This window comes from Trichosurus vulpecula, chromosome 5, assembly GCF_011100635.1.
Source record: "Trichosurus vulpecula isolate mTriVul1 chromosome 5, mTriVul1.pri, whole genome shotgun sequence".
Taxonomy (NCBI): domain Eukaryota; kingdom Metazoa; phylum Chordata; class Mammalia; order Diprotodontia; family Phalangeridae; genus Trichosurus; species Trichosurus vulpecula.
Window position 1 is genome coordinate 89,423,292 of NC_050577.1, and position 12,143 is coordinate 89,435,434.

A 12,143-nucleotide genomic window follows, 5' to 3' on the forward strand; every position below is an offset into this window, starting at 1 on the left:
TTTTGTGGCTTCCATGTGGGCTGATCACTTTGAGGTGCTACCTGTTTCTAAGATTGATGTACTTTTCTGGGCTTCTCCCCTCTTATAGGAAAGTAGCTAAAGAAAAACCTTGCAGATGGAAATACACAAATTTGTGTCCTAAGAGGTAACTATGCTGGTAAGCCATTTTTACTCACTCGTTCTCTAGGATGGGTCTCAGGAAGGAAAGGGCACTTCATAGGAAGTACGCCATGCCCCACCTCCCCCTGCATGTGGGAGAGGGTTTTTTTCTTCTGAGTTTCTAATGTCATTGAAGAGTTGCAACAGGTCAGAGCTTCATGAGGCAAAGATCTCTGGAATTTGTTGGAAACCCAGGACAACCCAGATGATCAGAGGTGACTAAATGGTAGGGTAGGAGAAGTATCAGAAGTTCCATCAATCTCTCTTCCCAGTTGCCCCCCTTTTTCTCATCGCTGCTTAGAAAAAAAGGTCTTAAAGGCACTATTGTAATTCTTATTGAAAGCTGTGTAGATTAGAGGATTAAAAAAGGAATTGGAATAGCCAAGCCACAAGAAAATGCTCTTCCAGATGGGAGGGATGTCGCAGGAACTGAGGGGGCTGATGAGCTCAGTGATGAAGAATGGGATCCAGCAAAGCACAAACACCCCGATAAGGATGCCCACCATGAGAGCTGCCTTCTTCTCTTTCTTTTCCCTCCACGTGTCCCCATCAGTCTGGAAGGTCACCATGGCATGACGAGCAGTGAATACCATCTGAGGTTGGTTGAGGGCCTCTTTTACCTGCAATGATCAACAAGTATTTATTAAGTCTCTATTATGTGTGCTAAATGCTATGGATACAAAGACAAAACTGAAGCAGTCTCTGCCCTCAAGGAGCTTAATTCTATGAACAGAAGGTTTAGATGGACATTCCCTTTTGTGCCTAGGTTCTGCTTGTCCAGGTATCTTTCGAAAGACCAACATATCCCTGCACATTTACCTTGAAAGAAATACCTTTACAGTTAAAAGCAGGGAATTCTGTTGGACTTCGAGGACAGAGGTTCTTAACCATTTATGTGTCTTGGACCCTTCTGGCAGTCTAATGAAGCCTATGGACCCTTTTTGAGGTAATGTTTTTAAATGTATAAAATATATAGGATTACAAGGGAAGACAATTGCACTGAAATATACTTAAAATATTAGAAGTTTCAGGTTCACAAATGCCCTGAAATTCATCTACAGATTCCCTTCAGGGGTTGATGGACCCTAGGTTAAGGGTCCATGCTTAAAGGTGCTTTGTTAGAGGACCGTGACAGAGAGGAAGAGAAGATTCCTATTCCTTGGGTGGACCTAGACATGTAGTCTCAGTTCAGCACAACAATACATTATTAGACATCCTTGACACTTTCTACTTAACACAGAGACCACAGAAAGGGGACACAAGCCTGGGTGCCTAGTGGTTTTTTGTTTCTGGGGCTAGTTAGGGAGGTTACACAAGAATTTATTATCTCCATTATGCAGGTGAGGAGAGACACTCTAAGAGGTCAGAATGTAGAATGTAAGCTCCCTGAAGTCAAGGACTGATTCTGTTTTCTCTTTAGCCTTTAATACTTAGCATATAGTAGACACTTAATAAGTGCATACGAAAGTGAGTTGTGACACAGCCTCAAGCAAATTTCCAACCAATCATAGGATCATAGATTTAGGGACAGGAGGAATTTTAGAGGTCATCTAGCACAATTCTGTCATTTTACAGTTGAGGAATCTAAGGCCTAGAGAGTAGGGGCCTTAGCCAATGTTGAATAGGTGGTTCATCAGATCAGTCAACCATTGTGGATGCGAAGACAAGTAGACAGTCCCTGCCCTCACAGAGCTTCCATAGGTCTAGAACTAGAAATCTCAAAGGCCATCTAGTATGTCTACATTTTACAGGTGAAGAAACCCAAGGTCTCGCAGGGAGTAAAATATCAGAGATAGGATCTTGATCTACAGCTATCTCTTTCCAGGGAACCATAGCAGGCTCCTGACTCAAATTCAATACTCTGTTTATTGACTATTTATGATCCTTCTATAAGAAGATGTTTAAAAAGAAGTTAGAGATACTTGAAGTATAATAGCTAGCTAGACAAGATATGTGAAACTGTCCTCCTCTTCCATGTCCCTCATAAGGTTGGATGTTGCTTTTTGTGACTTTACCCTTCAAAGCTGCCCTTGATGTTTATTTCAATTTAATATCACTTGAATGAATATATTCAAGGTCAGAGAGAGGGCCATGATTACTTGTGCATCCCACACTTACCCAGCGGGGATGCTGCAGAAGGTCCATTTTAGTGTCCAGGTCAGCATTGACAAAATCAGGGAGTACAACGTACAGAGTACATGCTTTCATATGGAGCAGACCACATGCAAGTGTGCTGACCATGGGTTTAATGTCATACTTGACCATTAGCATGATAATAGCCTGTTCCAACATGTTTAGGATTAGGACACCAAATGAACTTGGCCCGTGCCCCCCTACCTCACTCTGTTCAACGTACCTGCTTTTCCCCCTTGACCCCAAAGTCTAGTTACACTCCTGAACCTACATAACTTTGCATCTTCTTTGAATCAGAATTGGTTACTGATAACAGAAAACAGAGGGAGGGGAGAGAGAGAACAAGAACATTGCCATGATCAATTTAGTGTTCTTATTTTCCAAATTTTCTCAATCAAAGGCTTCAAATATTAAAATAAATCCTCATCAGGAAACAGCAAGAGGGTGTTTTGACAGCTTCAGTTCCCTGAAGGTAAATTCCACCTGTGCAGAAACATCCAAAGGCAAGCATTCCTTGTCCTAGTCTTTGGCCTTACTTTGGTGTTAAAGCTATGGCAGTTCCTGAATTAGATTCTTCAGCAAGACATGATGTCCTTATCAAGCAGCATGGCAACTGCTGTGACATATTCCTGTGGTGAGGTGGTGCTGTAAATAGGGGAGGAAGTCCCAGAAAAGGAAAATTAAAGGTAGAGAGAACGGAAAGAAAACAAGCACAGCACTTAGGATTAAATATACTGTTTATAACTTTCATATTAGCTGAGAGGAAAAGAAACCATGCAAAACTATAGTGGTTACCTAGGAGACAACTTGAAAACTATAAGACCACTAAAAATCCTTGCAAATCATAATATAGAAACCAAGGGATGCAAAGACAGGTTACTTTCCCTTAAACATAATTAAATCTCTCATTTAGATAGTGTTCTATGGTTTGCAGAATTTGCTTCATTACATTCCTGTGAAAACAGCACCATCATCTTTTCCCTTCTCTGGTCCAAAGGATTCCTGAATTCTTTGATGAAGTGGAAGTGGTTGGAATTTTGGCTCTGACATTTACTGCCTGCATGGCCATGGAAAAATCACCTCACCTCTCTGGGCCTCACCAATAGTGCTATTCTGTATCGTTGTTTAAAGTTAGAAGAAACAGATCATTTTATGGATGGGAAAACTTCATAGTGACTTTTGGGAGAGCTAAGTGCTTAAGGTAGAATTTGAATACAGGTCTTTCCTGCCTCCTACCACTAAGACAGACTAATTCTTACAATATAACCTATGGGTGTGTGTATACCTATACACACACACACACACACACACACACACATACATATATGCATCTCCTAACTACCGCCATCGTGCCCCCCACCCCCGAAGTCAGGACAGGGCAGAAAGGTTGTGTAGCATTGGCTAGCTGCTTGTGACATTCTAGAAGGATGTGCAGTTATATGCATTGGAGGTTGTCTAGCTTAAGTGTTCTATTTTACAGATAAGGCAACTACAACCAAAGAGGAGACAATAACGTGCTGGCTAGAGTCACACCAGGAGTTAATGACAGTGCCAGATTGGAACCCAAGTGTCTTTAATATGGCCATGGATCCCCACAAAGATCCAACATATAGAAGTGGACGCACATTCTATGATCTCCTTGTTACAATTTTTTTAGGGGGAGTTAAAAGTTGCGGGATAGGTGGTGAGAAATTGGGGTGGGGAGGAGGGAAGGGGAGGACATAAATGTAAGTTGCTAATCCACCAACCTCCACGGCTTCTGGCACGGGTGTGACGCTGTTGGTCTTCTTGGAGCCTATGCGGAACTTGGCAGCTTTATAGATCTTCCAATAAACAAAGAGCACCACGCAGAGGGGAAGGTAGAAGGCGCCCACAGTGGAGAAGACTGTATAGGATGGTTCCCGGCTCACCTGACACTCTTCATTATCCGCCGAGTAGGTCTCCCCCCAGCTGAAGAGCAGAGGAGCCAGAGAAATGACTGCTGAGAGCAGCCAGGTCAAGGTGATCATGACATTGGAAATGCGCTTGCGAATCTGGAGAGTGTACTCTAGGTGACGGGTGATAGACCAGTATCGGTCCAGGGCGATGGCTGTCACGTTCCAGATGCTCGCAGTGCAGCACAGCACGTCGCAGGAGATCCACAGCTGACACAGCCGCCTACCCAGCTTCCAGCGGCGTCCGGAAAGCTCGTGCACCAAACTCAGGGGCATGACCAGGGCTGCCACCAGTACGTCAGAGATGGCCATGGAGGCTACTAGGTTGTGGGGTACCCGATGGAAGGTGCGCACTCGGAGGATGGTGGCCAGGACCAACAAGTTCCACGTGAAGGTCGCCACCACCAGTAAACCCAGCAGGGTGAGGATTAGCACGCCAAAGATCGAGAGTGGGGGCTGACTGGGGCTAAGATTCTCAGGGCCACTGCTCCCATTGGTCGGGAAGGGGGAGGGGAGAATGAAAAAGGAGCCGGTGAAGTTCAAAGGCCAGTCCATTGCGTGGTCAGGAGGTGTCCTCTCTCTCTCTCTCTCTCTCTCTCTCTCTCTCTCTCTCTCTCTCTGTGTGTGTGTGTGTGTGTGTGTGTGTGTTAGGGAGGAGTGAAAGGAAGCTCTGCTAGAAAGTTTGGGAGGGTTATCTAGGCTGGGAACCCGGAGGCAGCTGATCCAACTGTGCCAAGCTCTGATCAGCGGCGTAGCTTCTGCAGAGTGTCTGTGAATTAAGTCCCAAATGACCAGCCAGGGAAGACGGTGAGGTGCAAGGAAGAGGTTTGGCTGCAATCCACTTTTAAGAAACCCTCAGGTGTGGAAAGCGAAACCTCGCCTGCTGTCAAGTCTAAAAACCCTTAGGTACTGAATATCAGGGAAAACGAGGGGTCTACGGTCAGGAAGCCAGAGCCTTGCGTCCAGCGCTGTCCTCTGCTGCAGAGACCACTCCCGGGCTGGCCTTGAGCCTTACTAATCCTAGGGCTTCCCTATTAAACTAGCTGGAAGAAGCTGTCCTGTGTTGAGGGGACAGTCAGAGAGGCATCTCTGGGCTCAGCAATTATCTTACAGAGGTCTGTGGTCTCTGCGTTTTCTGCTGTTGCAACAGCAGCATCTCTTCAGCTCAGTGCGGGGGGTGGGGGTGGGGGGGAGTGAAAGTGAAATAAAGGCAGGTACCTGCATTCAGCTACAGCTCTTTCTCCCTCCATATGGACATCGCAGCTCTGCAAAAAGAATGCTTGCAAGCTCAGCCCGCCCTAGCTTTGTCAAACTAGAAATCAAGCCCTACGTCAAACATCAGCTGAATAGCACCTTCTGCTTTGTATCTTGCCCACTCCCCCCACCTTCTTTCTCCCACAAACCATGAAAGCCCCAAACTTTGGTTAAAATGCCTCTGACGATTCTCCCCTTCGCCGTTCTAGGAACTGTCCGAGGTGCTGAATTTGGTTGCCTGACTAGGTAGAACAGGTGTACACAACAAACTCCATCTAACTATTCCCCGCCCCCAGCCCCCACACCTACACCCACACCCACACACGCACACTTATGCTGGGTTGGAGACTTCTGGCAGAATTCTGACATAACTTTTGACTTTTAGGAAGCTACACCCTACTGAAGCTGTGTACACCAGGTCACAGTTAGGGACCACAAGTGGAAACTGGATTGGAAATCAGTCGGTGAGTGATAGAAACCAACTTAGAACTCAGATGTACTAATTATCTATGTAGCTTTGGGTGAGTCATCTCACCTCTCTGGGCCTCAGTTTTCTCTTCTGTAAAGTGAAGGAATGGTGCTTAGAAATCATGTAGTTCAACTATTCCAACTTGAAAACTGTTGTTTTGTGAACTCATCTTTCCTGATTTCTACAAGGAGGCGGGGGAGAGGATTTTATTGTGCTTCAGAGACAGGGTTTTCATCACTACATTGCTTTCTTATCACTGGTCTCCCCAACCAGTCGAATATTTCTGACCTGTGATGTTTTTCACAGGATGGAAGATCGGATTATCTTTAATGTAATTTGCTCAAGCAGGCAGTACATATTCCCAGAATATTAGATGGCTGACACTAATAGAAGGTTTAACACATTTACTTAGCATTCCAAAAGCTTTTTAGTTTTGTCCCTCTTTCTGTGTCATGTTCTGAATCTGTTTCCTCTGAGAAATAAATTTTCAGGTACTGAGTATTAATTGCCAGAAGGATACATAACACTCTGTGTTATGTTTTATGTAATTCTCTAGAAACCAGTAAGTCCTCATAGAAGATTCATGTCTGAGTGAAGTCAAACTCACTTGTTCATTCAACAATAAGTTGCATGTGACATTAAAGCTGAAGCTACCAGACACTCTATTTTGAATAAATTGACTCATCTGACTGAATTCAAGGTCAATCCAAGTAAACAATTGTATTTTTTTCCGCACTGAAGTGATCAGCTGCTGGAATCAATATATGATTTTCATTTGCGAGTAGACACATATCTAGGTGTAGGTATTGTAGCAGAGTGTATAGAATGCTGGCCTTGGAGGCAAGAAGAGTTGGGTTCAAGTCTTGGTTGGTACATACTAGGTATGCGACTCTGGATAGGTAACTTAACCTTTTAATGCCCTACAAAATGAATCATTTGAGACAGTTTCTACTACAGAAGTTCCCTACATGGATGAATATCACAATTCTGAACAAAAATAAATATGTTAATAGAGAAAGTATAAAGGATCCCACAAGAATGAACATTTTGTGAGATTTATGAAATTGCAATTATCCCTTGTGGGGAGAGAGTGCTTAGGTCAGAGTGAGACTATGTTTTTAAAGGATACAGATGGCTTGAATAAATCTTAAATGCAAATGTCAAGTTTTAATACATACTTCTTTTTTAGCATCTCAAAATTTCCTACAAAAATTATAAAATAATTAAAAGAGAGTTTGTATAGTAATTGAGAAAGCTAAGAATTTGCACAGGATATGTTTATTATAATTTACCTCGTACATGTAAAAGATGCTATTCATTTGTTGTTATTTTTGTTGTTAATGTTAAGTAAAGGGAGTTGATGAGCTTTAAAAAATTATTTTTAGAGATCTAACCATAAAAAAGTCAGGGAGTCATCTAGGCTCCTTCCCCTGTCAAATAGAATGACAACAGAAATGCCCCCCAATAGGTTATATGAAAACATTTTGTTAAGCATGTCTCTAGATATTGTTCATATCTTTGAAAAACATGGCAAAAAACAAGCTGCTGTTGCTACAACTTGTGTCTCTTATTTTCAAAGTGATTTATATTTATTTCCTAATTTCATCTTGACAACATCTTTTTGAAAGTAAATAATTGTCAACACTTCTTTAGATGAAGAACTGAGTCACAGAGTATGTGGTGTGCCTATAGTCATTCAGTGGCAGAACAGAGACTGGCATTTAGGCCTGCTGAGTCTTAAACCTATGAACTTTCCAACAAATCACCCTGAGTTTTAAATACAAACGAAAAAGCACCAGGAATAGGGATGTACTTACCATCTGTCTTTTAAAAATGACTGATATCTCCTGTAGTATCACAAATAGATGGAGACTCCTCAACAATACTACACTCCAATTAAGACTTGATAAGAAATTTGAACCTTGGAGAGTTTGAAGTTTGTAATGTAGCAGCAAAATATACCTCTGTTTATTTGCATCACTGTTTCTTGACATGCTTTAGTTTCTTATGGCACACACTAGCCCATGTTTATAGCATTTATACAATAAATAAGGAAATCTATTCTGTCTTCCTTGTAGTATGCCAGGTCTGGCAGAGACATTGTCTAACCTCTAAGCCTAATTAAGAGTCAGTCAATTAGTATTTATTAAGTGCCTACTATGTGCCAGGCACTATGCTAAGCATTGGGGAATATGTATGTGTACAATCATGAAAAACAGTTGAAAGAGATAGAGGAGTACATATTAGAGATGAGAGAATATAGATCTAGCACATTTAGAAAAAAGATATTTAATAATGGAGGTACACAGGAGGTACACAACAATTCCCTCAGGGTTAAGTAAATATTGAGACCCTGGAGCAGTCTGCTAAAGGAAACTGTGAAATGTCCTTTTAGGAAAATATGGAGGGGAACTTAAAGCTGGAATAGACCTTCAAATACTTGAACAAGCTTTTCAATCCCCATCTTCTACAGGCTAAACATTCCCACTTCCTTCAACTGATCATCATATGACATGGGCTCAAGGCCTTTCACTCTCATGGTTGCTCTTCTCTGGATGTTCTCAGTCCCTTCTTAAAAGTGACACCCAAAACTGAACACTAGTCAGATGTGGTTTAACCAGGGTAGAGTAGAAGGACTATCACTTCCTTATTCCTGGAATCTATGCTTCTCTGTTTAGCCTAATGGTCTCTTTATTGATAAATTCAAGAGCTTGTCTCTGTTCTTATCCTGTTGACCTGTGAAGGTTTTAGCGGTGTGGACTACACCACTGAGATATTCTTTCCAAGGAGGTGAGACTATCTCTGATGAGGTGCAGTCAACAGAGGGTTTGTGTGACACTTCACTGTTACTATTTTCTTCCTTCAAAAAAGTGGCCCCAAAGGCCTTCTCATTCCACACCTACCTCTATACTAGCACTCTGGGCTTTTTGCCCATTTTAAGTTTGAAAATACCATTTAGATCCCAAATGCTGCCAATCATTCTCTTTGCTAGATAAAAATGTGTGCCCCCAACTTCCTCACACTCCTCCATTTCTTCCAGAAGGTCTTGGCTCACAGTTGGGCACCCAGGAAACTCAGCAGGAAGTGAGAACACCATAATTCAATTGGATTCTCCAACACTATGCCAGGTTGGATGACTGATTTGCATGTCAGAACTAAAACAGACCTCCTCTAGAGTTTCCTCTGACTTCACCCTACCCAGGCATAACCAGTTATCTTCTCAGCATCCTTTGAAGGATTCATGTCCTACCCTCATGTGTGGTGTTTCATATTCCCAAGAGCTGTGTTTTTGGTTCTTTCTTCCTTTCTCTATCTTGAAGATCCCATCAGCTCCTCTGGATTCAATCGTTAGCTCTATTCAGATGATTTCTAAATCTTTATATGTAATCTTTGTTCTCTCTCCTGAACTCCGGACTAAATGCAGGCATTTCCAAATGCCTGTTGGATTATCTTCACTTGCATGTCCTGTAGGTGTCTCAAATTTAATATGTCTAAAACCAAATTCATTATGCTTCACCCCCTAAACCCATTCTTCCTCCTAACTTCCCTATTTCTGTTGAGGGAATCATGATCTTTCCATTCACCCAAGTTTGTAACCTAGAAATCATCCATTACATTTTCATTTACCCCATAAAGGTAATCAGTTGCCAAGTTCTGTGGGTTTTATTACCATAATACCTCTCCTGTCTGTCCCCCTTTCTCCACTAAAACCCTAGTCCAGACCTTCATCACCCCTTGCCTGGACTATTGAAAAAGCCTCCCTATTAGCCTACCTAAATCCAGCCTCTAATCTCTCCAATTCATTCTCCACACAAATGATGAATGGACATGAATAAAGCCCAGGTTTGGCTATGTCACTCTAACTCATAAAGCTTTTGTGTCTCCCTCTTGCCCCTGGTTTAAAATACAAATCTCCTTTGCTGGCACTTAAAGCCCTTCATGATATGGCTCTAGCCTATTTTCTCAGGAGGACTACACATGAACCCTCCTCACATATTCTGAAACTCCAGCCAACCTGGCCAATTGTTATTCCCCATATATGACATTGAATCTCCTACCTCCACACCTTTGGAAAGTGTGAAAGTTACTACAGAGTTGGAGGGCAAATATCCCTGTTTTGTTTTGTTTTTGAAAGGAAGAGAACAGTCTGCAAAATATATGCCAGTGTGCTTGACTGGGAAAATTCTAGAACATTATTAAAGAAATGGTTAGTGATCATTTAGGGAAGTATATGTGCATTTCTATAGCACCTACTATGTGTTGGTTAGAAAGAGTAGTGGAGCTTACAAGTCAGGACAGCTTCATCAAGAATAAGTCATGCCAGACTGACCTTATTTCTTTTTTTGACAGAGTTATTAAACTGTAAGATAAGAAGAATGCCGTAGATAAAATTTACCTAGATTTTAGCAAGGTATTTGATAAAGTAACTCATACTATACTTGTGGAGGAAAGGAATAGATGTGGACTGATAATAAAAGTAGATGGATTCTGCACTGTTTGGCCAAACTTCAAGACTAATCATTAATGGTTCAATATCACCTTTGCCAGAGATCTCCAACTGCGTATCCCAGGAATTCATACTTGGGTTCATGCTGCTTAACATTTTTATCACTGACTTGGCTAAAGGCATAGATAGAATGTTCATTAAGTGTGCAGATGACACGTGGTGTGAAGAAACAGCATACAAAATGGGGAAAAATCTAGACCTTAAAAGATCTTAATAGGCTTAAATTTCATAAAATTAGATCTTATTGTTAAAGGAGTTCTATAATCCAACAAGTCTTAGAAGGCTTTAAAATGATTTTTAAAAAAGTCAAATTAATTGCCTAAGATCACACAGACAGTTAATGAACTAGTCTGGGGAAGAGATAGGAGTAGAACCCAGGTTTCCTGAAGGCCAATCTAGTTAGCTTTTCATGTTTCTTTAGGGTATGGCAAACCATTGATATAGTAAGAAATAAATGTACATAGGAGTAGAAATAAATGCAAAGTCTTGGTCTTGGGCTAAAAATATCACAAGTATGGGATAAAAGAGATACGATTAGCTAGCAGTTTGTCTGAATGAAGATCTGGCTGTTTTTTGTGGACCGCAAATTCAATAGGACTCAACAGAAATAACTCAATAGCCAAAAACAACTAATACTTTGTGTTTGAATGATCACCAAATACTAGCTGTGATAGAAGGAGGACATTTATTACTTCTGATGGGAAAAGTAACACAGCCTTGGGTCAAGGGGAAAAAAGGTTTTTCTCACAACTGAGTTCTGTATGTTTTAGGTAGAGTGTCAAGGTGAACAACAGCTTTTAAAATTAGTACAGTGAATAAACATTCCTACTTAAGCCTCTCTTTTCATATACATGGGGCACACAGGGTAATTAATAATAATGAGAATCCATATATACCTTCATATCAATTTAAATTTTGCAAAGCAGTTAAATATTATTTGAACTTCACAACTCTGAGAGCTATGTGCCATTATTATCCCTATTTTATAGGAAACAGAGGGAACAGAAGCTAAATGACTTGCCCAAGGTCACACAGATAGCTAATGTCTAAGGCCAGATTTAAACTCAGGTCTTCCTGACTCCAGGTCCAGTACTCTATCCACTGCACCACATAGCTTCCACAGGTGCTACTAGGAACATTTCCATCATAAACTGCTTGTCCCCACTGTCAGGTAAAAGCAATTCTCACAGAAGTTCTGTTGCTCACCGCATGAGGGTGCACAGGTGAGGCTCAGGCCAATCCACCTGGAAACACAGTTAACTCCACTAGCCTCTTGGCTCATAACAGCTTGGGTGGTAGTACAGAGGTAAGTAGTGATTATCTTATGCTCCAAGTCTCCTGGTATCCTGACCCACAACAAAGGGAACACAAGCAAAATATAGCATGAGGAAATAAGTATGGCAAGATAATGAAACAGTAAACAAGTAGGTCTGATTAAAATGGATTAGCATATTAAAACTTGAATGAACTGCCTAAGATTTCGCTGACACTTAATGAACTGTTCTGGGGAGGAGCCAGAAGTAGAACCCAAGTTTCCTGAAGGCCAAACTACTTATTTTTTCATGTTTCTTTAGGAAACTGGCAAAGCAGTGGCATAATTAGGAGTGTTAGGGCCCTCAGCTATTATTCTGGTAGCTGAACTTCTCTTTGTCCTTCAATTGCAAAATAAGCAATTATTTAGTCCCTT

The 12,143-nt window shown here is 41.5% G+C and overlaps 1 protein-coding gene across 1 annotated transcript; it reads right to left on the reverse strand.

Moving 5' to 3' along the window:
• Nucleotides 1-446: 446 nt before the first annotated feature.
• HTR5A (5-hydroxytryptamine receptor 5A) lies at nucleotides 447-4,781 on the reverse strand. Its single transcript, XM_036758438.1, has 2 exons — nucleotides 4,041-4,781; nucleotides 447-779 (listed from the first exon to the last, which is right to left on the reverse strand). Exons 1-2 carry the CDS (start codon nucleotides 4,779-4,781, stop codon nucleotides 447-449), a joined length of 1,074 nt encoding a protein of 357 aa, XP_036614333.1.
• Between the last annotated feature and the right edge of the window lie 7,362 nt (nucleotides 4,782-12,143).

What these genes read in the sequence shown, in the direction of transcription:
- HTR5A (XM_036758438.1), bottom strand. Translation starts at nt 4,781, where the DNA reads ATGGACTGGCCTTTGAACTTCACCGGCTCCTTTTTCATTCTCCCCTCC. An exon ending in CCGTGCCAGAAGCCGTGGAG is followed by an intron (nt 780 to 4,040) that starts GTTGGTGGATTA and finishes TGATCATTGCAG; the next exon opens with GTAAAAGAGGCCCTCAACCA.